Source organism: Rhinopithecus roxellana, chromosome 20 (genome assembly GCF_007565055.1).
Source record: "Rhinopithecus roxellana isolate Shanxi Qingling chromosome 20, ASM756505v1, whole genome shotgun sequence".
Taxonomy (NCBI): Eukaryota; Metazoa; Chordata; class Mammalia; order Primates; family Cercopithecidae; genus Rhinopithecus; species Rhinopithecus roxellana.
Genome location: NC_044568.1, coordinates 29,289,559 through 29,317,245, shown reverse-complemented (window position 1 = coordinate 29,317,245; position 27,687 = coordinate 29,289,559). Strand labels below are relative to the sequence as shown.

General features: G+C 42.3%; 1 protein-coding gene across 3 annotated transcripts; it reads right to left on the bottom strand.

Annotated features, from left to right (window-relative positions):
- Nucleotides 1-1,416: 1,416 nt before the first annotated feature.
- Nucleotides 1,417-25,703, bottom strand: SIAH1 (siah E3 ubiquitin protein ligase 1). 3 transcript variants are annotated; one of them, XM_030924415.1, is made up of 2 exons: nucleotides 25,462-25,703; nucleotides 1,417-3,336 (listed from the first exon to the last, which is right to left on the bottom strand). In XM_030924415.1, the coding sequence occupies exon 2, from the start codon at nucleotides 3,332-3,334 to the stop codon at nucleotides 2,486-2,488; it is 849 nt and encodes a 282-aa protein (XP_030780275.1). In that variant the 5' UTR covers nucleotides 3,335-3,336; nucleotides 25,462-25,703; the 3' UTR covers nucleotides 1,417-2,485. The 3 variants fall into 3 exon arrangements, with proteins under 3 accessions (XP_030780275.1, XP_030780276.1, XP_010353176.1); XM_030924416.1 differs by lacking the exon at nucleotides 25,462-25,703 and adding an exon at nucleotides 10,335-10,374; XM_010354874.2 differs by lacking the exon at nucleotides 25,462-25,703 and adding an exon at nucleotides 6,287-7,118.
- Nucleotides 25,704-27,687: the final 1,984 nt, after the last annotated feature.

The following is a 27,687-nucleotide window of genomic DNA, read 5'->3' as shown; positions in this document are numbered from 1 at the left end:
TGCCATCATGCCTGGCTTTTTCGTACTTTTAGTAGAGACAGGGTTTCACCATGTTGGCCAGGCTGGTCTCGAACTCCTGACCTTAAGTGATCTGCCCACCGTGGCCTCCCAAAGTGCTGGGATTACAGGTATGAGCCACAGCACCCAGCCACTTTTATTTTGAAAGATATTGGGAGCCTTTTTACATAGTTAAGTAATCCTTTTACCATACAACATTAAATATGGAATAAAAGTCACTTTTTCCAAGCACATATGCTAATGAACAGACCTGAATATAAATCTGTGGTTGAACCGTTATTCTCTTTCACCATAAAAATGGCTATGCAAGGCCGGGCGCAGTGGCTAACGCCTATAATCCCAGCACTTGGAAGGCAGGCAGATCACAAGGTCAGGAGATCGAGAACATCTTGGCCAACATGGTGAAACCCTGTCTCTACTAAAAATACAAAAATTGGCAGGGCATGGTGGCACGCACCTATAGTCCCAGCTACTCTGGAGGCTGAGGAAGGAGAACCGCTTAAACCCGGGAGGCCGAGGTTGCAGTGAGCCGAGATCACACCACTGGGTGACGAGGGAAACTCCGTCTCAAAAAAAAAAACAACAAAAAAACAAAGGCTCCACAAGCACATTATAACCAGTTCAAAAGATAATACTGATGTAAGGATGAGACTACACAATCATCTTCTGAAAATGGATAATAGAAATAAACTCTTATCCAAAATTATCCAGAATCAGTGGTGGGATAAGGGTGAAGTCCAAATTTTCACTGACTTTCTAGGCTTACACTACCAATACAAACCACACAAAATTATCTTTCACCATTCAGAAGGCAATTTCAGAATCTTGCCACATGCCTCAAAGTAATTAGCAACAGTTAACTACATGGTACTAAAGGCATAATGGTAGCTAACATTCACTGGATGCTGATATGAACAAAGCACTGTTTCAGGTAACATACCTGTACCCCATTAAAACTTTTTAAGTATCTACCATAATTTAACCCCACTTTACACATTAGGAAACTGGGGTCCAAGGTCACACAGCTGGTTAGTGGGGCAGAGCCAAGACTGGCACTTAGGTGCCTGAAGTCTGGCTGCAGAACCAAGGCTCTTAACCACTAGGCTATTAAATAGTAAATTTATTATTTCATTGTGCTTTTTTAAAGAGGTGAAAAGTGGTCAGCATTTTAGTCATTCTCCTGACAGTTGTAAGAATCAAAATTGGGCAAGAGGGGCAGGGCATGGGAAAGACTGTAATCCAGAAGCCATATACCCAGTTATTTGCTGTGATTTAGAGTATAACTTTACCACACTTCAAAATGACAACACACAGCTTTCTGCTATATAATTAAAGTATGGAATGAAACAGGAAAATAACTTTGGATTTTATCAAACTTAGAGCTAAAGCAGACACAGATTTTTTTAATTTGCCAGATATTCTTTTAATGAGAATTATAAAAGACCAAAAACATTTTTTGCAAACTGCCTTTTTAAACAAATGATTTGCTTTTAATTACAAATACTGTGCATGACGATGCCTTCTTTTGCAAAAACCAATAAATACAAGAACAAATTTTAAACATGTGATTTATCCAAGATATTTGAAAAAGGAAACAAAAGCCTGATTTGCAGTACTTATAAAAATCAATTTATTCTCTAACCTTTCAAAGATTAAGCTCAAAGATGTGACTCATCTGTAGAAGAAAGAGAGAGACCATCTTACAGATGCTTTAAATAGCTTTTGATCATTTTTCCGATGTCACCTTTACTTTCTGGAACTCATAGCTTCACAAAGTAGCTGATTTTAAAATATTTCTAATGAACTGATTAATGGGGGAAAAGAAAATATTGAACACATGTTATAAACTTTTACCATAAACAAGTATGCATATCAAAAGACACTAACTTTAAAATGGTACCAAAAAAAGTGAAGAAAAACCTGAATTACAGGAAAGAAAGTCAAATTTATTTAATGAAAAACTAAAATTAATAAAAGTTAGCAAATACACACACAAAAAAGCACGCAGCAGCACTATGTATTGACTCACAAAGGGGAAAAGCAGTGGCCCATGACCACTCAAGATGGCTTGTCAGTTAAAGGAAAAAAACCCAAACACGCACACACTCACGCACGCACACACTCCCACGCAAAAACAAAACAAAACTATTTTTCAACAATACAATCAATCTACAACAAACGCAAAACTCAGAATTATTTTACAATGCTTCCTTTCTTAATACAAAAGATGCCCATCTTGGGTGTATATACATATATTTTTTCAGTGGTTTACTGTTGACTTATTTTTAAATATATTAGTGTTACTACATGCAACTGTTTCCTGTATTTAACAGCCTTTCCTTTCATTTACCTTCATGTATCTAGCTTCCACCTACCAAAAGAATTTTAGGTTGGCAGGCAGATGGGTGCCTTATTTTCTGTGAAACTGAAGTTTTAAACACTGGCCAGAAAATGTTTGATTGCCATTTCAACACATGGAAATAGTTACATTGATGCCTAAATTGCCATTTTCTGCAAAAAGCTGTGCAATGCTGGTGTCAAAGACTAGGCAGTCACTGTTCATAATGGCTGTTGCAATTCCTTCATGAATAGATCGAGGAGTCGCTTCCCAAGTCAATCGTCGCCTGTGACCATTTAGCTCAAGTCGGTAAGCAAAATTTTCAGCTTGCTTGCGTGTTCCTATCAGCTGTACGATTGCAAAGAACTGCTGGTGACCATCGTATTTTTCCTGTTTCTCCAAGACTAACATGAAGTGAAAGCCAAAACAGGACTGCATCATCACCCAGTCAACAGCACCAGGAAGATTAATGTCTGTAGCAAGGAAAACTATATCCTCTCCCTGTAGGGTTGTAATGGACTTATGCTGATGCATCAGATGGGGCATTACAGCATCCAGAGAGCCTTGCCATTTACAGGAAGCACCAGGGCACGGACAGGAATAAGGCCTAAACTCACAGAGCTCTTCGTGGTCTGCTTTTTCTGTGTGTGGCAGAGTTATTTCACATCCAGAAGAGGCATATTTACAGGGGAAAAGTACTGAATTAGCCACTTTCTCCATAGCCAAGTTGCGAATGGATCCCAAAGGGCCCCGGCAAGTTGGACAACATGTGAGCTTTGGGCGACAGTTGCTACAAACAAGATGGCCACTCTGACATTGAAGAATGGGTGGTAACACATAGTCAAAGCAGACTGGACACTCAAAAAGACTCGCCAAGTCATTGTTGGATGCAGTTGTGCCAGTCAGGGCAGGCACCCTCTGGGATGGTGGACACTTCGAGGTACCGGTAGGTAATGCTGTAGCAGTCTGACGGCTCATTTCTGAAATAAATACATAAGGAGGCAGGAGAAAAATAATTATAACCATGACTTATTTTATAAATAATGTTTACATGCCAGAAGTACTTTTAAAGTTTCATGCAAAATTTACTGAGCAAAAGAGAAAGAAAAATAAATAGAATTTAAAAAGACACTAAAAAATAAAATTACACTGAATGTTCATTTTATTAGGATCTGTACACTGGATAAGCTCTCTTTTCAAAATGTTCCGGAAAACATTTGGAACTCCCTTAATCGTCTTTGGATAGACTACATGGAATAATAAATGCTAAAATAGAAGATGGACCATAAACAACTAGAGAAACTATACAAGGAACTGAAGTTTAATCGAATCTGTTTTGCTAGGACTCTCTCCCTGAGACTCCCTTACTCTATTTCTTTCTAATTTGGAGTCAGCTATTGATAGGTACAAGGAGTTACAGGTGAAGTCCTGGATAAAATCGGCACTCTGTATCCACAGTGTGGTCTGCATCCAAGGACTTCACCACAGCCATGGATTGAAAATATTCAGAAAAATTTACAAATAATACAAAATTTTTAAAATACAGTCTATAACAACTATTTACGTATTATTTACATTGTATTAAGTAATCCAGAGATAATTTAAATTATACAGGAGAATATGCACATACATACACGACACCATTTTCTATCAGGGACTTGAGCATCCTCAGGTTTTGGTATGGGGAAGGGGGTCCTAGAACTAATCTTCCGAGGATACCGCAGGATGAGTGTAGTTCCAATGCCCAAGAATCAGAGAACCTTCCATTAACTCTTCTTAATGGTAAGCAATTATCCACTCTAGAGGTGTACGTTGGGAATGAGGGGAGGGGTCACAAGGGGAAAGGTCTGCTGCCATCCCATTATCCATCTTTACCTAATTAAGTCTTCCCCCCAAATTATCATCAGCCAGGTATTAATCTTATTTCTTACTGATTAGTGCCCACCTCAAGAGTAAGGGGATGTACTCGCTAGTGAAGGTAGCAAAAATATAAAAATAAACACACAACAAAGGTGAAGGAGACATGGGAGAAATGGAGGGCCATCTCAAAACTTTTTAGTCTGGTAGAGAAAGTATATCTTTCTGTTCTACTTTCAATCCACAATATGTAGCAGACATAATGAACAAAGGAGGAGAGTCAGGAAGAGACAGTGAAAAAGTAAAGAATAAAGATGATAGCACGGCAGAGATAATATACCATACTGGGGGTGGGGGATGAAGTCAACAGGTGAAGAACCCCTTGCAGCCTGGGGTTCTCCAGCATTGCTGAAACATTCATCAGCAGAGTAATCAACATTATTTAACAGGTAAATGTCATCTGGAAGAAATAATCGACAATGTAACTAGTCAGGCTGAGTCAAACATAAAACAAGCAACTTTTCCCAGGAAGCTACCTGGGCTGGGATATTGCAGGCCACTAATTGTCTTGGGGGTGAAAAAAAGATCAGTCGATGTCCTAAGAGTGCACTCCTAGGTAACTCTACTAAGCCATATTCTTTTTTTTTTTTTTTTTTTTTTTGAGATGGAGTTTTGCTCTTGTTGCCCAGGCTGGAGTACAATGGCGCCTGCTCACTGCAACCTCTGCCTCCCAGGTTCAAGCAATTCTCCTGCCTCAGCCTCAAAAGCAGCTGGGATTACAAGCGCCCACCACCATGCCCGACTAATTTTTGTATTTTTAGTAGAGACGGGGTTTCACCATGGCTGGTCTCGAACTCTTAACCTCATGATCCCCCGGCCTCGGCGTCCCAAAGTGCTGGGATTACAGGCATTAGCCACTGCGCCTGGCCACTAAGCCATATTACAAAATTAAAGCTTCAAAATTAATGTTTTAACTCAATTATAGTCATTATTCTGTTGCAAGGAACTTTTAAGAAACAATGTTGGTTACCAATGTGACCAAGTAAATGCAACTTGGGTTCTAGATTACCCAAGTGGTTACCAACTGATAGCTTAAATGAGGGCTTAGGGTGAAGGAAAAATAAAGATTAATTCCACATCACTAAAAGGATATTTTAAAGTTCAAGAGGCAACAAAAGTGACAGAATTCCATCAATGTGTCTCATCATATGGACTCAGAACATGAATCAACTCTCATCTGAAGCCCAGTGTGACCCAGGTGTTCTGTCCTCTGACAAAGGACTATAAAGGAGCTCTCCTGTAATCCAGTTTCCCTCTGAGTAGATTCTTTGTACATATGACATCCATTTTATGTCACTTGTAAAACAGTGGGCTCAGTATTGCCAAAACACCCTGGCTGTATGCTGTTTGCCTACTGCATGGTCCAGTTTACTTCAGTAAGAAGCATAACAATTACAAAGTGGTTCCTTGGGCACAAAACAGTCTAGTCAACCAATGCCTTTCAAATTGCTAAACCAAACCAAGGAATCACATCCAAGGGCAGTAAACTCAGTTTATATTTAACACAACATAGCTACAGACCAAGAAAAACACTGTTGTTCACAATTTCTTGACCTAGCAATAGTTATACATTTATCATCAACAGTTCAGGCTCACAATACATCTTTACCATTTTCCAAACACTATAGAAAGCACATTTTAACTCCTATTCAAAGTGTGAAAAAGAAGCGAAATGTGAACGGTATTTCTTGTGAATGGAGGTATTACAGGACAGCAACTGCTAAAGCCTCTCAAAGCTCCAAGGGTGGAACCCAGCTCCATCTTGAAACAGAAAAGGAATCCCAACCACACAGCCGCCCTGCAGTAGGAACTAAGGACAGCCCTGCAGAAGTCATGACGTAACCTGAAGTTTGATTTAAACATAAAAAAGCACAGCAACCCAAATGAAACATGACTGAGAACCTCGGAAACGGCTGGATTCTGCTGCAGCCATTCCCTAAGCCAGACAGGTTCCACTGACTAATAGCGTTCAAGCTTCACAGCCTCAGCAACCTATCCTCTTAATGTCAATACCTTTTCTCTTCCTTGTCCTGGACGCTGGTAAACATGTGAACAAGACTCCCCTCCAGGAGTACAGAGAAGGTGGAGTAGCCTTTCCCGTCATGAGAAGTCAGGCCGCGCATTGCGTTTCCCCCAAGAAGTAAAGGAACAGGCCCCTCCTGGGCACTTTCTGCTCCTAAGCACAGAAGACCCAAATTCGCGTCTGAGGTCAGGATCCAAATATCCATTTACTTCTCAGAAGCACGAGTTACAGAGGTGGAGAAAGGAAGACTTTCCATCCCCAGGAGGCAACCACACCTCCCTGTGAGCTCAAATTCGGCTGCATCTCCAAAAATGGGAGCCACAGCTGCGCTGTCCTCCAACGTGCCCTAAGCTTTCGTCTGTCTCCCAAGTTTGTCTTCTCCAGATTCACTCGGTAGGCTCCTGCCCAGCTCCGGTGGAGGCCGGGGATGCAGGGGGCGACGCGCTCGCTGCAAAGGAAGTGCGCTCCCTGAGCCAGCTCAGGGGCTACTGCAGAAGCCTGCCTGCTGGAAAACCATTTGGAGCCTCGGCCGGGGCTGGGCCTGCGTTGGGAACGCCCACTCCAACCCGGGGCGCCAGGGCCAGCTCAGGGCGCGCAGCGCGCAGGGCGGTGCCCGTCTGGCTCGCACATGGGTGGGGCTGTGCCCGCAAGCCCCGCCCCGCAGCCCAGGGCGGGGCCCCGCCACCCCGCTGTTGACCCCATCCCACCCCAGCGACATGGAGCCTTCCTCAGCATTTCCACCAGTTTAAAATTAGGTAGAACCATGCTGTTTTCGGTAGGTCACAACAGTCGAATATTAGGCAGTTTCTCATGGTTTCGATCTAAGAGCTACAGAGTATCAGGGAAATGCGTGCCCACACCGGCGCTACACTCCCGGTTCATCGTGCGAACTCTAAATTTTAAGAGTGAAAACATTCTCCCTAATTCATTCAACAGCTATTTACCGGGCATCAACTACCATATTTACTCAATTCTAGCTCACTTCATTTCTACTCCTATCGGCACTATATTTTAAACTCTCCTTCCCCGCTGTGAAAAGACTTCGCAGGAAAAATAGTAAGCACACTTCTGCCACATTAAACTCCTACTTAAACCTCCTAAGAGATTATACTCTTCCCACTCTGGGAAAGCCATCTTAAATGGCCTCATTAAACACAGAGTAGCTTGTTTTGTTTTTAAACAAGCATTACCCTTGCCCCAATAAAGTCCTGGGCCTCAGATTTGCATTGCATCAGCTAGTGCGTGCAGAGGTTTAACCTGTCATTACATCATGCTTAGGGCAGCCTCCAAATGCAGCAAGAGCTGGCAGTGAGGAGTGAACCCAATGCAAGGAATTGCAGATTACCCACTTTCAGGAAGAAATTTTAACTCTAACCACTTCCTCACTCTATTAACAGTGTGTCCAATCACCTCAACCTCATTTCACAATACAGGCTACACAAAACAACATTAGGAAAAGAAATATAATTGAAAATAGACACAGTCGGGCCAGAACTATTTTTTTTTTCTTTTTTTTTGAGACAGGGTCTCGCTGTTGCCCAGGTCTGAGTGCAGGGGCACAATCTACACTCACTGCAGCCTGGGTCTTCTGGGCTCCAGCAATCCTCCCACCCCAATCTCCCCAGTAGCTAAGACCACAGGCTGGCACCACCACTCTCGCTAATTTTCTTTGTATTTTCTGTAGAGACAAGGAGTCCCCATGTTGCCCAGGTTGGTCTCGAACTCCTGGACTGAAGCAATCTGCCTACTTGGTCTCCCAAAGTGCTGAGCCACTGTGCCCAGTCTGTATTTTTATTTTCTAATATTTATTCATTCGACAGGTCTTAAATTTCCCTAGAGAAGAAAATTTCATATATTTTAGAGAAACTTCCACAGAACTATGAGAGAACCAAAATGTATACAACAAAAAGATGACTGATTATTTCTCAAGCAAAAGATATTTCACTGTTTACCAAACTCCAAAAGATCTGTACAGAGCCTTACAGCACACTCTGAAAACCACTCATCTATAGACAGGCCCCTCTACTTAATTAAGTTAGAAAAGTGGAAGCATTCTAGAGTCATCTACACTTGGATTCAAACCCAGGCTCCCCTAGTTACTCAGCTGTAAAACTGAACTGTTTCTAGACTCAAATGGCTTTTGTCTAGATTGAAATGGGTAATTTATGTGTATCATGGGTGGTACATATTCCAGAATATTTAAGTTTAGAGCTGAGACCTGATTTAATTGCCAAGTCATCAATTAGAAACCTAGAATTTGTAGATTCCAAGACACACACTCCAAAAGATGCCTTAAGCTTGCAAAGGTTATCAAACATGTCTGCCAAGAATCAACCACCATTTAATTTTTAGCACAATAAACCTTAATTCTCAACTAGGTAGAATATTTATTTACACTAGTTTTACAAAGCGCTGAAAAGTTCACAGAAGTACCTTAAGACAAGCCCACAGAATCCAAAAACTGGCAAAAATCCCAAACTTAACAAGAATGCACTATTACCGACACTTTCTAAAGCCTATGTCCCAAGCCCAGTTTGGTATATAGTTTAAGTAGATGTCAATCTAAATAAAAACATTTTAGAATCAGCCTTTAATGTTGTCTTAGTAATTTCAGAGCATTCAGCCATTGATTTACCATGCATACTTAACAGTAGAAAGATAAACTTTTTTTCTCAATTCCACGTGGCAATCTGTTTCCTTTTATAAATTACTTATAAAAGTTTAAAATGGAAAAATGTAGTCAGATATGGGAAAAAAAAGCATAATATATTGTAAATGAAGTTACAAATAGAACATAGGAGGGATGGGTGAGAAATCAAGAGGACTACAACATCAGACCAATGAATCAGTTATCTGTATGAGGGTACTGGTGATTTTTAGCTGTCTTTTCTCCAAAGGGGACAATAAACTGCATTATAAAGTCTGATTAACAACTATGAAAACAGTCAAAATGAGCAAAAAATAAAACATGTTTATTCTTAATTTAGTAAAAAACAACAACAACAAAAAAGAGCCGGGCACGGTGGCTCATGCCTGTAATCCCAGCATTTTGGGAGGCCGAGGCGGGTGGATCACCTGAGGTCAGCAGTTCAAGACCATCCTGGCCAACACGGTGATACTTTGTCTCTACAAAGTAAATACAAAAATTAGCTGGGCGTGGTGGCGTGTACCTGTAATCCCAGCTAAGTGGGAGGCTGAGGCGGAAGAATCACTTGAACCTGGGAAGTGGAGGCTGCAGTGAGCCGAGATCGTGCCACTGCACTCCAGCCTGGGCGACACAGCAAGACTCTGTCTCCAAAAAAAATAATAAATAAGGATAGGATGTGATTATCACTACCCCACCTCTAGTAACACAAAAATTATTCTTAGAAACAATAAAATATAAAGTACAGGTATCAGATTACAAATTTGCTCTTTCCATTAGAAATCTTAATTAAATAAAACTCCTCCATTCAAAACACTAAGGTTTTTCTTGTTCCCAGAATGCCTTTTGGTTAAAAGGGTGCTTTCCAAACTCATCTGACATTGTGGCAGGTATTATGTAGAAAATGTTTTACGTTAAATTTACGTTAATTAAACACTGCTTCTATTTTAAGATTTACTTGCTTCTCACACAATGACAAAATTAAGGCAAGTTTCTTAAAAATTCAACGAGTTAAAAATGCCAAAAGTTAAAAACTCAAACACTGTTATAAGATAATGAGGACAATAAATTAAACAATCTATAGTTTCCAGAACTGTAGCAAAGCAATAAAATGATTTCTTAAAAACTGTATGTTTTTCCTAAAACCTCCATTTCCCCTGAAGATAATTCTGAAAACTTTGCAGCTACAGAAGAAGTTACTAATAGGTCTAGACAGATTGATTATTGGAGATGAGGGAAACCCAGGAAAGCTGCTGTCAACAGAAGACAGAGGAAAGGCAAATCCCGACTTAAATGCGTTCAAAGCAAAATACAACCCCTTGCTAAATCATTTTATTTTGAGGCTTCCAACCAAGCTAAACATTACCATATACATGGGGTTTGGTGGCTCATACCTGTAATCCCAGCACTTTGGGAGGATCACTTGAGCCCAGGAATTTGAGACCAGCCTAGACAATATACTGAGACCTCATCTCTACAAAAAAAAAACAAAAAAAACAAAAAAATTAGCTGGGTGTGATGGCATCCGCTGTAGAGCCAGCTACTTGGGAGGCTGAGGTGGGAGGCTCATCTGAGTCTGGGACGTAAAGGCTGCAATGAGCTATGTCTGTGCAACAGAGTGAGACTCTGTCTGGAAAAGAATAAAATAAAGTGTAACATCCCTCCCAAAACAATGCAAGCCCTTCAGCATGCCAATAGGAAAACTTTCCCTTTCCCACCAGGCACAATAAAGATTGTACTAAACTCCTAACTTTGTCAAAGCAATTAATCAAACCTAACTACCCTTGAATCCTTAATTTTGTGGTGTAATCACAATACTTCAAAGAAAGTTTCTGAAAGGATTACAAAAGTGATTAACTCTCCATCTTAGTCTAAGTCTGAAGCTCTTGCATAAATTCCGCAGCTTTGAATCCTGGTCACAACCCCTCTTCCCTAAGAACTAAGTAAACTATGCCCACTGTCTTCTGCTATTCAATGATGTAGGTGAAAAGCCTAATGCCATTTTCATTCTCAACCCTTTGCAGATAACTTTCTGATATGCTAAAGCATTTTCCAAAATACACAGGTATCCTCAATCTCCAGCAAGTGAACAAAGACTGATGGCAAGAATGGCCACTCCCTTCCCTTTCCCTTAAGTAGGAAGAGCCACATAAATTCTGATTACATTACTCTTGTAACTTCTTAACTCCCTCTATATAAGTTTTCATGCTTAATTTTCACATCTTTCCCTCGACCTTGATTGTTGGTTGTCTAAACACAGAGGCAAAGTGGAGACTTCCCGTTATTCTCATTAATGAAGAACTGCCCCAAACACGTATTAAGCACCTACTAAGTGCCAGGTATACTCCTTAATGGTTTACGTATGTTCTCATTTAACCTTTCCAAAGACCAAAGTTAGACATTTATCCCCACCTTACTTAAGAAAATAGATTTCAAGGCCAGGCGTGGTGGCTCCCACCTGTAATCCCAACAACTTCGGGAGGTCAAGGCTGGCGGGATCACTTGAGGTCAGGAGTTTGAGATCGGCCTGGCCAACGTGGTGAAAACTTGTCTCTACTAAAAATACCAAAATCAGCCAGGTGTGGTGGCAGGTGCCTGTAATCCCAGCTACTTGGGAGGGTGAGGCACAAGAATCGCTTGAACTCGGGAGGGGGAGGTTGCAGTGAGCCAAGATTGCACCATTGCACTCCAGTCTGGGCAACATGAGTGAAACTCCGTCTCAAAAAAAAAAGAGAGCAAGCTGGCACATGCTTGTAGTCTCAGCTACTCAAGAGGCTGAAGAGGGAGGATCATGTGAGCCCAAGAGTTCAAGGCTGTACTGCACCATGATTGTGTCTGTGAACAGCTACTGCACTCCAGCCTGGGCAATACAGTGCCTTGAAATAAATACGAGCACAGCCAGATGTTTTGTTGTCTCTAATCTCATCTTCTTTTGAATAACCCTAAAAGACAGTATGTATGTTCTCCTTACTTACCCTGGTATGAAATATTTAATTTAGCATTCAAAACATCTCTTCCATATTTACAAAAAGTTGTCAAGAAAATAAACTTCCTGAAGTCTTTAAATTAAACCTTTACTTTCCATCAAAGTGATAGAATCACATATTCTAAGTCTGCCATTAAATTATTAGATATGAAATCAAAGCAAAGTGAGTATCATGGAGAAGAAAGAGCAGAGAAGAGCAACAGAACCAGGCAGAGGGGTCAAACAGGCTTTTTCAACTTTTTATTTCATACCACACATTACTAAAAAAATTTAAATAACCTTAAAACTTCTTAGCAACACACCTGAAATTAAAATTATTGAAACTATGTCAGTCTTGATTACAAACTAATCTGCAATATAAGCAAGTCTCAGTGTCTAGATAAAAGCATTCAAATACTACTTAGTTATCTGAATACAACCATTTACTACCTTATGTTTTATATTCTCTCAGGATACAAAATTCTCAAACATTCCAGTGCACACTTGCTCTTATACTCCATCTTGGCATTTAAGCTGTGCTTTTTAAAACCTTACTTATAAAATTCATGGTACCTAGTTCTACACTCTACCATACAACACATTCAACTTCACATTGCATCTGACAAATCTGGCAGGTAAGCATGTACACACAGAGAGAAAAAAATTTTTACAGCACATCAAAATTAGCAGTGATCTATAGAGTTTGTGATACTACACTAAGCATAAAAGAGCATATTGCTAGGAAGACTAAAGAAATTCAAGAAACAGGGTAAAAAGTCACATTAGCGAGTCCAATACATTTTGACTGATGGCTCTTTACTAGTAAAATAGAAAAAAAGTAATGGAATTTATAGGAAAGAAATGCCATCTTTTAAAAAATCATGGAGCCTTATTAAAATTCAATTATATTCAGTTGAAATAGTTACAATCTGTGTTGACAAAAGCAGTACCACCTGAAACTCTAGCCAAACCATTTTAGTTACTTCAACTAAGGATGTAACACAAGAATTAACCTATACTAATTTCCCTCAAACTAAGGAGTTTCACAAGGAGTTCACATTTCTCTAAAAATTTAATATTTTACTTTTGTGTTTTTAATAGTCTAAAAAACATATCAGCACATTCTGAATCATCTGAATACACCTGCTAGCCATGAATTAAATGCCTCTATTCGTATTTATGGCCACAAGGGCTCTAAGTTGGTCCTATAGTACTCTAATTACACGAGCTAAAGAGAAAAACTGAGGTAGATCTAACACATAAATAATTCATTTGTGTGACGCAAAATGCTATCATGGTTTCCACTAAATGCCATCATGGTTTCCACTAAAGCACTTATATGTCAGTGAAAAAATTAAGATTTCATACGACCACATGATACAGGGCAATTAAGGTATGCTTAACTCAAAAAGAACCTGCCTGGTAACAGTCAATTTCGTAACCGTTAAGTCAACCCCATAAGTGCAGTTTCAAGACTAAAATTCAGCCAACAGTATCCAATATTTTACCGAATCAGTAATTTGAATTTCAATGGTTCTGTGGTTTTGTTTGAATTTAAATTGCAAGTTTTGAACTGTCAGCAACACCTGACAGAGTTGACGGATCACTGGACTCCTGCTAACACTCTATTCGCCGACTTCACGTACTCTTGGTTTTCCTCTCACCAGTCACTCCTCAGCTTCCTTTTATTCCTGCTCTTCTCCCCAAGTTATTGAAATTGTAGCTGCCTATAGATTACTGCAATCTCTTCCAAACCAGTCTCCCTGTTTCCTTCCTTGTCTCCCACCCTTACACCCTAAGATGTTCTTTTATGTACACTGGTACTTTAATGATCTCATTCAGTCTCCTAGTTTTAAATTCCATCAACATGCTAAGGATTTCAAAATTTTTATCTCCAGCCCAGATTTTAAAAATAAACACAACCCTCCAGATTTGCCTGAAACCCCAGATTTATACATCCAATTGCCCCTTCAGGGGGATGGCCAAAGAGAAACTCCTTATCACCTCCCAAAGTCTCTCCACTCAGTCTTCCTTATTTCAACTGATAGAGACTCCATCCTTCCAGTTACTCAGGTCAAAAGCCTTCAAGTCAGCCTTGATTCTTCTCTTTCACAACATACATCTAAAACAGTCAGGAAATCTTATTGTACCTCCCTTCAAAATATATTCAGAATCCAACCATTCCTCCCTACCTCTACCACTGCCATCTAGTCCAAGCCACCAGTATCTCTCATGTGGATTACTGCAATATCCTCCCAACCAGTCTCAGTTTCCAGCTATGCCTCTCACCCTCACCACCTAATATGTTCTGAGAACAGCAATTAGATTAATTAATCCAGCTCCGTTTTATATCAGATGACATAAATCTCTGCTCTATACCCTCCACTGGCCACCCATGTTAGAGTAAAAGCTGAAATCCTAAAAATAGCCCGTAAGGGGCCACTATGTATAAGGATACAATATGGTGCTGTGTTCCCATTACTCTGACTTCATCTCCTACTTTGTTCCCCTTTACTCACTGCACTGTCTTCCTGTCCACTGCCCCTCTGCGTACTCCTAAATCTTTGCCCATCTCACATCTCCTATTCTTTTCCCCGCAAAGAATGTATCATCTTCTAACAGACTACATAATTAATTTACTGTTTTTTATTTGTTGTTATAGGTGCCCCCTGTCCTCAACTGGAAGGTAGGATTTTTGTCTGGCTCAATTATGTATCCCAAAAACTTAATACAGTGCCTGGCACATAGTACAGGCTCTAATAAATATTTTTTGGGTGAATAAATAAATCAGAAAACAAGAACTTTGGACTTTTGGGCAGCAACATCCAGGGTCAGAAAGCAACAGAACAATGCTTTACAATTCTCTAAGAAAATTATATCCTAGAATTCTATACCCAATTATCCTGAAAGTGTTGAGGACAGAACGATGACGCAAGGTTTCAAAATACTACCTACCCTGGATATGTTCTCAGGAAGCTCCCGGAAGATAAGCTCTTCAAATACAAGGAAAGCAACCAAGAAAGAGAACAGGGTTACAACAAACAGAAGACTGCATCTAGGAGAAAGGTAAAGAAACTACTGAAGATAATGACACCTTTATGCTAGAAGAGGGCAACTGAAGGCATCCAAACAACCTGATGGAACATTTAGACAAGCGGCAAGGAATGTGAGGTAGCATTAACAGTAAGCACAGAAGAAAACAAAGCCAAACTAGGAAGGAAAAAAAAAGGTATTACCAACAAAAAATACAAACTAAAGAATGCAGAGAAAGAAGTAATCAGTTTATTACATGGCTCAAACTGTGAATAACTTTGACAGTCAGGATAATGCAAATAAAAACCTAAGTGTTACTAACTAAATTAGGAATGTAGGAATGAGAAGGGTATGCACATGTGATGGGGGCAAGAAGAGTTAAAGTCACAAAAGGAAATCAACAAAGAAAGCCAAAAACTGAAATCTAAAAACAATAGAGGCGTGTTATTTAAAGACAAAGATAAATGCAAAAATAATAAGCTAAAAGAGGTCAAAGTGATGACTGAGGCACGAGAATCACTTGAACCCGGGCATGGAGGTTGCAGTGAGCCAAGATGGTGCCACTGAACTCCAGCTAGGGTGACACAGTGAGACTCTAAATAAGAAGTCTATCCTCTAATCCACACATGTTGGCAAAGGAGTGGGTGTGTATGGATGCCTGTTTGTAACAGTAAACTGAAAACAGCCCTATCCTAAGAAAGCAGTTAAATTATGGTCCATAAAACAGAATACTGTGCTGCCTTTTTTAAATAAAATGGACTCATGTATCAGACCTACTAACATGTAAGAATCAACTGTTTAAATTGGGGGGAAAGGCCGGGTGCAGTGGCTCACGCCTGTAATCCCAACAACTTTGGGAGGCTGAGGCAGGCAGATCATTTGAGGTCAGGAGTTGGGAGACCAGTCTGGCCAACATGGTGAAATTCCATTTCTACTAAAAACACAAAACTTATCTGGGCATGGTGGCAGGCACCTGTAATCCCAGATACTAGGGAGGCTGAGGCAGGAGAACTGCTTGAACACAGGAGGAGGTGGAGGGTGCCATGAGCTGAGATCAGGCCACTGCAATCCAGCCTGTGCGACAGAGCGAGACTGTCTCAAAAAAAAAAAATAAACAAACAAATGGGGGGTCAGAAAAAAAGCCACAGAATACACAAATTACAATTTCATTTAGGTTTAAAGAAAAAAAAGGTAAGTATAATAGATATGTACATTGATGTATCTATTTTCATGTATGTATGCAGGTATGTAGCATGTAATGAAACAGAAAAGAAACTGGAAGGACATCCAAACTGCAGAATGTAGTTTAATGGTTTAAGATGCAGGATCAAAGGGAGAGCAAGCCTGGAATCAGACACCAGAGAGAGATGGGACCACTGAACTAGAGTCACACGAAGCATCAAGAACCGTAAGAAACAGAGACTGTAAGCACAAATTTCATCGTTTGAAATTACAGTACATAGTTCAAACATTATAGTTCTTAGAGGTGATATCATAAGAAATACTACAAGAATTTAGGTCAGATCAAAGAAACTAAAATATCTTTGGCTGAGTAGAACAAAAAAAATGTGAAGCACACACAGACTACACTAAAATGTCTACAACGGTTACTTTTTAGTAATCAGATTATAATCATTTGGGGGTGAGGAGGGATTTCTGTATTTCTCAAATGTTTCATAAAATTATTGGCAATAAAAAAATTACACTTAAAAATTTTAGTGCACATTTTATGTTTCCACATTTTCTGTTAATGAATTACTAGTAACTTCTACAAAATATAAAACACAGAATCCAAAAGCTGATTTTCTCCTTGCTTTCACTTTTTTTCTTAAAATTCCTCAAATAGATGGATACTTACAGGAAACTTAAAACCAGCCTATTCACAAAAAGCTACATATTTTGTAGACGTTTTATTTTATACTATAAAAAAAAATCTTAATTTTTTTTTTTCTTGAGACAGAGTCTCGCTCTGCTGCCCAGGATGGAGTGCAGTGGTGCAATCTCAGTGCACTGAAACCTCCACCTCCCAGGTTCAAGTAATTCTCCCGTCTCAGCCTCCTGAGTAGCTGGGATTACAAGCGCTCGGCACTACACCTGGCTAAAATTATCTTAAATTTAACATTTTAAAAGTTAACAAAATTCATGATAGCCCCCCTCTCCTCACAGTCTGCAAAAATTAACTAACATCTGTATAGACAAGTTATCCGAAGTTGTTCTAAAAAAGCTAAATCAGGGCCCTTAATAAATTTTTAAAAGTAAAGCTACTTTACCCAACAAGCCTGAACTCTGGCCAAATTCAAAAGAGCAAAATTTAATGTGAAATACAAAGGAAGGAAACAGGAAGAAGTTTATAACAAGGAGAGGATTACTTCATTTTGTTAAACAAATTATTGAAGTAGTCTTTCCAAGGTAGAGTCTTCGCAGAGAAGCTAGTATACACTTACATTTACTGTACCAACCATCACTGGACCAAGGTGGTCGATGTGACACTAATAACTAACTATACCAAGTACAGTGAAATATTTTCTACAAAATTCAAGACTGGCACTGAATTCCTTAAGAAAATAAAACAAGTAAGTTCAAACATGACTGGGCAACCACAAACCTAATGAAAGGTTTCTGCCAGCATTATTCTGGTCATACCTTGTCTATAACATTAAACCTAAAGTTCTGGAAGTTTTTTGTTTGTTTGTTTTTTTGAGATGGAGTCTTGCTCTGTTGCCCAGGCTGGAGTGCAGTGGCACCATGTCAGCTCACTGCAACCTAAGCCTCCTAGGTTCAAGTGATTCTCCTGCCTCAGCCTCTGAGTAGCTGGAATTACAGGGGGATGCCACCACGCCCAGCTAATTTTTGTATTTTTAGTAGAGACAAGGACAGGGCTTCACCATGTTGGCCAGGCTAGTCTTGAACTCCTGACCTCAAGTGATCCGCCAGCTTTGGCCTCCCAAAGTGCTGGGATTATAGGCCTGAGCCACCATGCTGAGCCTCCTGAAGATTTAAGGGAAAAAAAATCATTCTAGAAATACTGGTCAGAAAGCATTTGAGATTGTCAGCGAAAAGAATACGACTTAAAAAACAAAAGAAAGGCCAGGCATGGTGGCTCATGCCTGTAATCCCAACATTTTGGGAGGCCGAGGCGAGAGGACTGCTAAAGCCTTTGAGTCTGAGACTAGCCTGGGCAATATAGTGAGACCTTGTCTCTAATAAAAATAAAAATAATAATAAAATAAAATAAGAAGTACTGGGACATAAGGCTATTCAGCTGGTAACTTTGTCATGGACAAGCAAGTAATACTCCTTAATCACACAAAAAACATAACGTTGAGTGAAAGAAGCCAAACAGAAATGAAAGAGTACAGCCCGGGCGCAGTAGCTCATGCCTGTAATCCTAGCACTTTGGGAGGCCAAGGCAGGCAGATCACCTGAGGTCGAGAGTTTGAGACCAGCCTGACCAACATGGAGAAACCCCATCTCTACTAAAAACACAAAAAATTAGCTGGGTGTGGTGGTGCATGCCTATAATCCTAGCTGCTTGGGAGGATGAGGCAGGAGAATCGCCTGAACCCAGGAGGTGGAGGTTGTGGTGAGCCAAGATTGTGCCACTGCACTCCAGCCTGGGCAACAAGAGTGAAACTTTGTCTCAACAAAATAAAAACAACAAAGAAATTAAAGAATACAAACTGTATGTACTGTTCCGTTCATATAAGGCACAAAATTAGGCAAAGTCAATCTACGGTGTAAAAAGTCAAGAGGTGGTTTCCTGTGAAGGTGGCGGCTCCTTGTTTCTTCGATCTGGGAGGTGGTTACAATAGCGTTCCCTTTGTGAAAATTTGTCAAGCTGTACACATGATTTGAGCACTTTTCCATATGTATTTAGGCTAAATGTCAACAAAATAGTTTACATTTAGAAAATAAAAGTCCTAATATTGCTCTAGGTATTCTCCTAGAATCTCCTTGAACAGCCAGATGCTAACATAAGCTAACACTTCACAGCCTCTCTCCTCTCTTTCCCTCTGCACAGTTCTTCAACCTGTCTCTCTCTACTACCCATTTGCTCCAGCAACACTCCTCAGGTCCTAGAGCAGTCCAAATTCATCCCTACTTCATGGGGCTTTTATCTGGCTGCACCTTCCATGTAAGATGTACTCCTTCCCGCTTCAAAGAGCTAGCTCCTTATCCTTGGACACCAGGTCTCCCTTCCACCCCACTGGTCACTTCAACACTGACTCCTTTATAGTACATTTCACAATTTGTAATTTTGTTTCTTTCTTTCTTCGCTAGAAGGTAAGTGGTAATTTAGAGAAGTAACTTACTCAACTAATTTTTTTACAATAAACACCTGCTGTGTTAGGCAATGTGCTTTTGGATGCAAAGTAGGCAGTGTCCCTGCTCTCACGGAACTTAAAGTCACAAACACAACTAATAAGTGATAGAGCCAAGAGACACATCCAGGTCTGACTCTTAAGGGCTTGTCCTCTTAGCCACTTAATTATACTGACATCTAGCATTACGACATGGGGGCTGGGGGCTGGGGGCCGGGGGCAAGGAACAGCAATTTACTTAACAAATGTTCACGTACTAATAGAACTACGGGTTAGAGAGGTTCAGTAATCTACCCAAAGTAGTACAAACAGACATTTCAGAGGCTAAATACAATTATGAGCAAAGGCACATACATGCTAAAGCAGTGTTCAAGGAACAGAAGAACCCAGTTGGCATAGGTAGGGCAAAGAGGAAACACAGGTAATAAGGCTGGCAAAGTTTATAAGAAATACTATGCCTTGGTAAAAACAAAACTAAAAGGCTAGAAGAGTATAAGGACAGTGTAAAGTCAAGTCACTCAATAACTGTTTACTGAGCACCACCTATGTTCCAGAGAGTCCTAAACTCTTGAGACACAAGGATGATCAAGTCCTCATAGAGATTACAGTCTATTTGGGGAGGCACACAACTAAAGAAAAATTATAATTCAGGAGGATATGTTACAGTGGGGCCGAGCAGAGTGCTATGGGAACACAGAGATGACACCCAATTCAATGTGCAGAGTTCACAAACAGCTTCTCAGCTAGTGATGTCCAGGCTGAGATAATAGAGCTTAATAGGATCAGAGGGGCTTGCAAGTAAAGTCCAAAATGGCAGGGGAGTAACAAGAGAGGCCAGCTCAGGAGAGGCTATGTACTTATGAACCATATCAAGAACTTAGAGGACTTTACACTAAAGCCTTTTAAGTCAGGTTCACCTATTAGAAAGCTCACTTAAACTGCAGTAGGAAAACTGACTGTAAGGCTAGAGACCAAAAGGAGACCTCTTAAAGGTAGAAGGAATGAATGTAAATGTGAAGAAGAGAGGCAATGCCAGCTTTGAGATAGAGAACAGAAAAAATATCTGCAAAAGATATCTGTATCTGAAAAAGAACTGTTATCCAAAATATGCAAATGTGTCTGAGCACAGTGGCTCAGGCCTGTAATCCCAGCACTTTGGGAGGCTGAGGCAGGCAGATCACTTGAGGCCAGGAGTTTGCCAGGCTGGCCAAAATGGCAAAACCCTGTCTCTACTAAAAATATAAAAATTAGCTGGGCATGGTGGCTCATTCCTCTCATCTCAGCTACTCAGGAGCTACTCAGGAGGCTGAGCATGAGAACAACTGCTTGAGCCTGGGAGGTGGAGGTTGTAGTTAGCTGAGATGGCACCACCACACTCCAGTCTGGGCAAGAAGAGTAAGACTGTCTCCAAAAAAAATAAAACAACAAAAACTCACCAATGAAAAAACAACCCAACTTAAAAAAAGACAGTCAAAAAGACCTTAACTCCCCACCAAAAAAAAGATATACAGGTAACAACAAGTATATGAAATGATGCTCCACATCACATGTCATCACGGAAATGCAAATTTAAAACAGTAAGATACCACCACAGGCCAGGCGCGGTGGCTCATGCCTGTCATTCCCCACTTTGGGAGGCCGAGGTGGGCGAATCTTCAACCACTTGAGGTCATGAGTGCGAGACTGACCTGGCCAGCATGGCAAAACCCCATCTCTACTTAAAAAAAAAAAAAAAAAAAAGCCAGGCGTGGTGTATGCCTGTAATCCCAGCTACTCAGGAGGCTGAGGCAGGAGAATCACTTGAACCTGGGATGTGGAGGTTGCAATGAGCTGAGATCACACCATTGCATTCCAGCCTGGGCAACAGAGTGAGACTCTGTCCCCCCCCCAAAAAAAAAAAAAAAAAAAGAAAAGAAAAAGAAAATACCACTACACATCTATAAGAAAAGAACGGCTGAAATCCAGAACAGTGGTACCTCCAAATCCAGCCAAGGATACAAAGCAACAGCAACTCTCATTCATAGCTTGTAGAAATGCAAAATGGTATAGCCAATCTGGAAGACAGTTTGTCAATTTCTTACAAAACTAAAGATACTCTTCACTTTGGGAGGCTAAGACAGACAGATCACTTGAGGTCAGGAGATCGAGGCCAGCCTCGCTGACATGCTGAAACCCTGTCTCTACTAAAAATCCAAAAATTAGCTGGGCATGATGGCAGGCGCCTGTAATCCCAGCTACTCGGGAGGCTGAGGCACGAGAATCACTTCAACCCAGGAGGCAGAAGTTGTAGTGAGCTGAGATTGTGCCACTGTACTCCAGCCTGGGGGACAGACTGAGACTCCGTCTCAAAAAAACAACAACAAAACTAAACATATTCTTACTATCTGATCCAGCAATCACATTCCTTGGCATTTACCCAAAGGAGTTAAAAACTCATGGCCACACAAAAACCTGCAAATGGATGTTTATAACAGCTTTATTCAGAATTGCCAAAACTTGGAAGCCAACCGAGACATCCTTCAGTAGGTGAATGGATAAACCAACTGTGGGTACATCTAGACAACAGAATATTATGCAGCCCTAAAGAAATGAGTTGCCAAGCCACAAAGACGTGGAGGAAACCTAAATGCATATTACTAAGTGAAAGAAACCACTGTGAAAAGGCTACATATTGTAAGAGCCCAGCTACACATATGACAGTCTGGAAAAGGCAAAACTATGGAGACACTAAAAGTAAAAAGGTAAGTGGTTGGGGGTGTGGGGATAAATAGGTGGAGCACAGAGGATTTCTAGGGTGGTGAAAGCATTCACGTATGTCATTATATATTTGTCTAAACCCATAAAATGTACGTCACTATAATCTTTAGGTAATAATGGTGTGTCAATGTAGGTTCCTCAATTGTAACAAATGTACCACTTTGACGGGGAATATTGATAATGGAGGCGGTTACACGTGTGGGGACAGGTGCTACACGCGAAATCTCGTCTCTTCCCCTCAATTTGCTATGAACTTAATGCCGCTCTAAAAAATAAAGTCGATTTAAAAAATCTGCATAAGGGGATATATGGGTCTACATCTCAGCAGGTAAAAAGACTGGAGGCCAGGCACAGCAGTTTACACCTGTAATCCCGGCACTTTGAGAGGCCGAGGTGGGCGGATTACTTGAGCCCAGGAGTTTGTGAGCAGCCTGGACAAGATGGCGAGACCTGACCTGGTCTCTACAAAATAATTTTTTTAAAAATTAGCCCAGTGTGGTGGCACATGCCCCTAGTCCCAGCCACTTGTGAGGCTAAGGTGGGAGGATCCTTTGAGCCCAAGAGTTGGAGGCCGCAATAAGCTATGACATCACGACTGCACTCCAGCCTGGGCAACAGAGAGACTCTTATCTCAAAAAAAATTAAAATAAAAACCTGAGTGTCATTAGAATATGGACAGTAGTAGGTGAGTAAACAAACATGTACTGAGCACTAGGTATTGAGGATATATATTAAAAACACAATTCTTGCCTTTATGCAGCAGATGTTCTAGTAACTATAGCCATGGGAACTAAATCATTTAAAGTACATTAGAAATACTGCTATTTTGAAGAATACTATTAAGGATACTTATTGTAACAAGGAATATTTCATCCCCATTTTTGGGGGGGTGATGGAAGACTGGATTTCATACAGATTTTGCTGAGAGGGCTGTACCAAAAATATCCAGATTTTAATATTTTACAAGGTGAATATGGGAATTCCACAAAATTCTGTAATAAATCTCTTTAAACAAAGAACCTCCAATCTTTAAAAACTGTGTAAATCAACTGCTTAAAAATACGATTTCAGCAGTCACCTAAAACTTTGCAAATTACTAAACTTTGTTACCCTAGTTATGTAAGATCTGTTTTCAAAACACCATACCCACTGAAAATCCTACTTGTTATGCTATGTCATTACTGACATAGCTAGATAATTTCTTTATAACGCCAATTTAACCTAATTATGCTTTTTAATTACAGATATTAAGAAAGAATATTTTTCTACAGCAATTTTGTAAGAACTTCCCGAAGCTTAGAGGGAACAGATTAATACTTAACAGATGTAAAGTGCATTAAAATTGTTTCTGAATTTGTACTCTGTGGAACACTTACCCTGAAAAGTTATCCGTTTCATATCTATTATACGTATTTCAGTTTAAAATATTAAATGTTACTAAATTATGTTGGAAAGATGCCAGTAACAAAAAAAAAACTGTTTGGCATAGTAAACTTTGGGGAACAAATTCTGGATATAATTGCAACTACCCATCCAAGATTACAGAACTCTGTATCTTTATTTAAATTTTCAGAATGAAACACTACACAACCAATTTGTGTAATCCACTTTGTCTCACGATCTACCAGTCTAAAGTCCTAACAGCTAACTAAAATCCTCTCCACCATAATTTGAGCCAACATCTCCCAGATAAAATTGCCAGACCATTACATTTGCCACCACACTACATTCTGCTCTTCAGTAACTTCTAAAAGTGATGGTAACACCATACATACCACCATAGATACACTCAAGTATTCACTGTCCCACTTTTCCAAGTTGGTTAGCTCAAGTCCTTGAAAGTGAACTGATCAATAAATCTAAACTAGCTAAAAGGAGACCTCATTTTAATCAATTTGATTTTTTTTAATCACAAAGATATAGTCATTCAAATCCCTGGCCATAGCAATTTCCAAAATGCCACCATCTCAGCAAGTCTGTTAATTTATCATACAAATATTGTCCTTTTTAACAACAAAATGCATTGAAAGAAAAAACCCAGCACTAAAGATCTGTGACCTGATTTCACAAATTCTGGCCTATGCACTTTCATCATACCAACACATCATGCCAAGATAACCTCGTAAGTTTAGCTGTTAAACAACAGTCTTAACAGTAAGCATTTGTTGAGAACTTAGCATGGGCCTGCCACTGCTTTCAGTCCACCTACTGTCATCTCACCAATTCTCAACAGGGCTTGAGGTAGACACTGTCTTTACAAACCCATTTTGCAGATAAGGAAAGCAAAGCACAGATATGTTAAGTATCTGCCCAAGGTCACAAACCGGTGGAACAGGATTTGACCCAAAGCAGACAGTCAGACTTCACAGCCCATGCTCTCAACATCCAAGTGCTGAAGAGTTAACAATTTACCCTAGACACCCGCTATAAGCAAAGGTAAATGCTAGGAAGGGGCAGTCAGAGCACTGTCCTATATCCAGTATCCACGGTCTCTCTGTTTGTTCATGGCCTCTACGACTTTGGTAAAGGAGCTACACACAATCTGATTTTCCGAACACCCAAGCTGGACTTTTCTGAATTTCCGAGCGAACAAATTATGTATCTTTCCAGGAAAGGGCCGAGGGCGAAAAAGTACCTACGCATCGGTGAGGCCCAGCTTATCCACTTTCTTAAGTTATAAATTTGGGAGAGTTAAGAAAGGACCCCAAACTACCCAGCAAATGAAGCCTAGGAAATGCCAGGTTTATAATAAGCTAGAGCTTCCCCGGCACGCCATTCACGCGCTCTCTTCCCTAACGACATAAACAAGGGAGGAGGCTGCATTCTTCCCACTGCACAATGAAGCCTCCGGCCGGAGCGGCAGGAAGAGCGCAGCCCCGTCCGGGACGGCTCCAGCCGGGTGTCGAGGGCAGAGAGCCGAGACCGAGGCCGGCCGAGCGGCGCGGTGCGGCCCGGGCCTCCGGGCGCCGTGGAGAGGGAGGGCAGGGCCCCGGCAGCTGCCCGCACTCAGCTGACCTCCGCCATGTTGGCCGCACACCCCGGGACCCTCCACAACAAAGGCCGGCACGAGGGCGCGGGGCGCGCCGGGCGCCACCCCCGGCCGGGCCCGCCTCCCGGGCGCGCGGGGGCCGGGCCGCCGCCGAGGCCCTTCCCCCGCCCTCGGCCCGGCCGCGCGGGGCCGACCCTCAGAGCCACCCCGCCGGGCCCGGGGCTCCGGGGGCGGGGGTGAGCCGGCTCGCGGAGGCTGCGGGCAGGGGAGGGGCGGGGGGCGGCGCTCGACCGGGCGGCCCGGCTCCGGCCGAGACAAAGGCGCCTGCCGTGCCGACTACTGCCCGCGCCCCGGCCGGGCCGCCCTTCCCGCCCTCCGCCATTACCGGGCCTGGGCGCCCGCCTCCCGGAGAGCCCCTCGCCGCCGGCTCCTCCCTCAGGCCGGGCCCCACTTACCTGTGGGCGGAGAGCGCGCCTCGGACCCCGGTCCTGGCACCAACGCGCTCCGTCGCCAACCCCCGCCACCGCGGGCAGCGCCACCGCCTCTTCCCGGCGCCGAGACCGACGGGACACCCTGGGCCGCCGCCGCCTCTCGAGAGCGCGCCCCGCAACGGCCGCCCCGGCTCCCCCCTGGCCGCCGCCGCCGCCGCCGTTTCGCGCGTCCTCGAGCTCGCCGCGCGTCCCCGCTAAATACCACACACTGCGGCGGCGGCCATGAGGAGGCGCGGCCCCGCGCGTTGGGAGCCGGGGGGGCGGGGCTTCGCGGGCGCGCAGGCGCACAGGCGTTGGCGCGGCCGGCGGCGGTCTCCGCGGGTGTCGCTGTGCGGGTCTCCAAGGGCAGCAGTAGGTGCGGGGGCTACTCGGCTACCGTTGCTGCGCCCGTGCACCGCGCGTTCAACAGATCCTTGCACGTGGCACTCTGGCCCGCGAGAAGCTAGCGCTTGCCCGCCGGATCAGGGCGGCTTCTCCCGCGGCGCTTTGTTCCGGTGCCGCGTGACCCCCGGCTCCTGCCGGAGGGGTCGCCCAGAGGGATGAGAGCCCCAGGCTGGCCGCCGCCGCGGCCTTGTGCACCCCCGCCCTGTTTTGTCTGCTGATTTCGCCCGCGTCTGCACCGATCCTTCCCAGCTCCACTCAGTCCCAAAGAGAAAGCGGCTGCCCTGGCCACCAACCGGGACCCCACCCCTAGGGAAATTCCCAGCGTCTCCCGTGGTTGAGCCGCTCTTCAGCAACAGCGGGACGAGCTTCAAAAGCTTGTTTCAGCTAAAAAGTGGGTAATGGGAGAAGCACGCCTTTTCCTCTGTGTCCATCCTCATCTAGAAAGTCCCTAATTAGGGACTCTGCGTTCCACTTCTTGAAATAATAAAAGGAAAACGTCACTTGCAATTATTTGATGGGTGCTATGAGCAGAAGAAAGCATCTGAGACATTTACAAGCCCTGATTGGATTTCCATGTAAAATCCATTAAAATGGTATCTGGCCGGGCGCGGTGGTTCACGTCTGTAATCCCAGCACTTAGGAGGCCGAGGCTGGTGGATTACCTGAGGTCAGGAGTTCGAGACCGGCCTGGCCAACGTGGTGAACTCAGCGGGGTGTGGTGGTACGCGCCTGTAGTCCCAGCTACTCGGGAGGCAGAGGCAGGAGAATCGCTTGAACCCGGCAGGCAGAGGTTGCAGTGAGCCAAGATCACGCCACTGCACTCCAGCCTAGCTACAGAGCAAGACTCCGTCTTAATAATAATAATAATAATAATAATAATAATAATAATATGGTGTTCTGTGTGAAAACTAAAAAACAGTTACTCTTTATATGGGATTTTAGAAACGAGGGACGCATCTCCTCCTCATCACCTCCAAGCTCCCCACCATCAGCAAATCTCTTTCGGTAGGAAGTTTTTAAGCAAGTGCTCCACTGAGAACATAAGTTTCAGCAGAAAAAAAATTATCTTAGGTACTAACACAAGCTGTTAATTTCCGGCTTCCCTCAGCAAATTGGTAGTCTGCGACTGTTGATACTTCTGACTCTCTTCTCAGTCTAATAATACTTTGCTTATTGTGGTTGCTCTTTTCCTCTGGGACCATTAGCAGATCCAAACAATGTTTCTTGAAGTTGGGAAAGTAAAGAAACGCTCTTAGTCGCAAGCGTCATATACTACTAATACGCTGGTCCCCAAAGCCCAAAAGTCAGTTAAAGAACTTGGGTGAGTTATATAGGTCCATATAGTTTTCGATCACGCTATCATTCATTTTTGCAACAACCAATATTTTCAGAGGGAGCCTAAGACGTTCTGTATACACTGTGCCCGTTATGGAGCTTACCAAAAGTGAGGAAGACATTTATGTATTCGGTCATTTATTCAGGCAGACACAATGCTAGGTTCTGGAAATACGGAGCTGCTAGTTCTGAACTCAAAACATATACAGTACAACCCAGTGGTGGACACAATCTCATAAGTAAATGTACCACTACAGTGTGAAAAAATTGCAAAAGGAAAAAAGGTGTCTGGTACTAAGAAGGTGTATAATAGGACAAGTATATAATAGGTTAAGTGACTGAGTAAGGACTTGAAGGATTAGGGATTATAAGGAATGAACTGGTTCAGGCAAGGCATGGTAGTTCATGCCCATAATCCCAGCACTTTGGGCGGCCAAGGAGTCGATTGACACCAAGAGTTTGAGAACAACC

Excerpts from the sequence above, each read along its gene's own strand:
- SIAH1 (XM_010354874.2), bottom strand. The coding sequence starts at position 6,377 with ATGACGGGAAAGGCTACTCCACCTTCTCTGTACTCCTGGAGGGGAGTC. Across the intron at positions 3,337-6,286 it reads CAGGACAAGGAAGAGAAAAG|AAATGAGCCGTCAGACTGCT; the intron begins GTATTGACATTA and ends TATTTATTTCAG.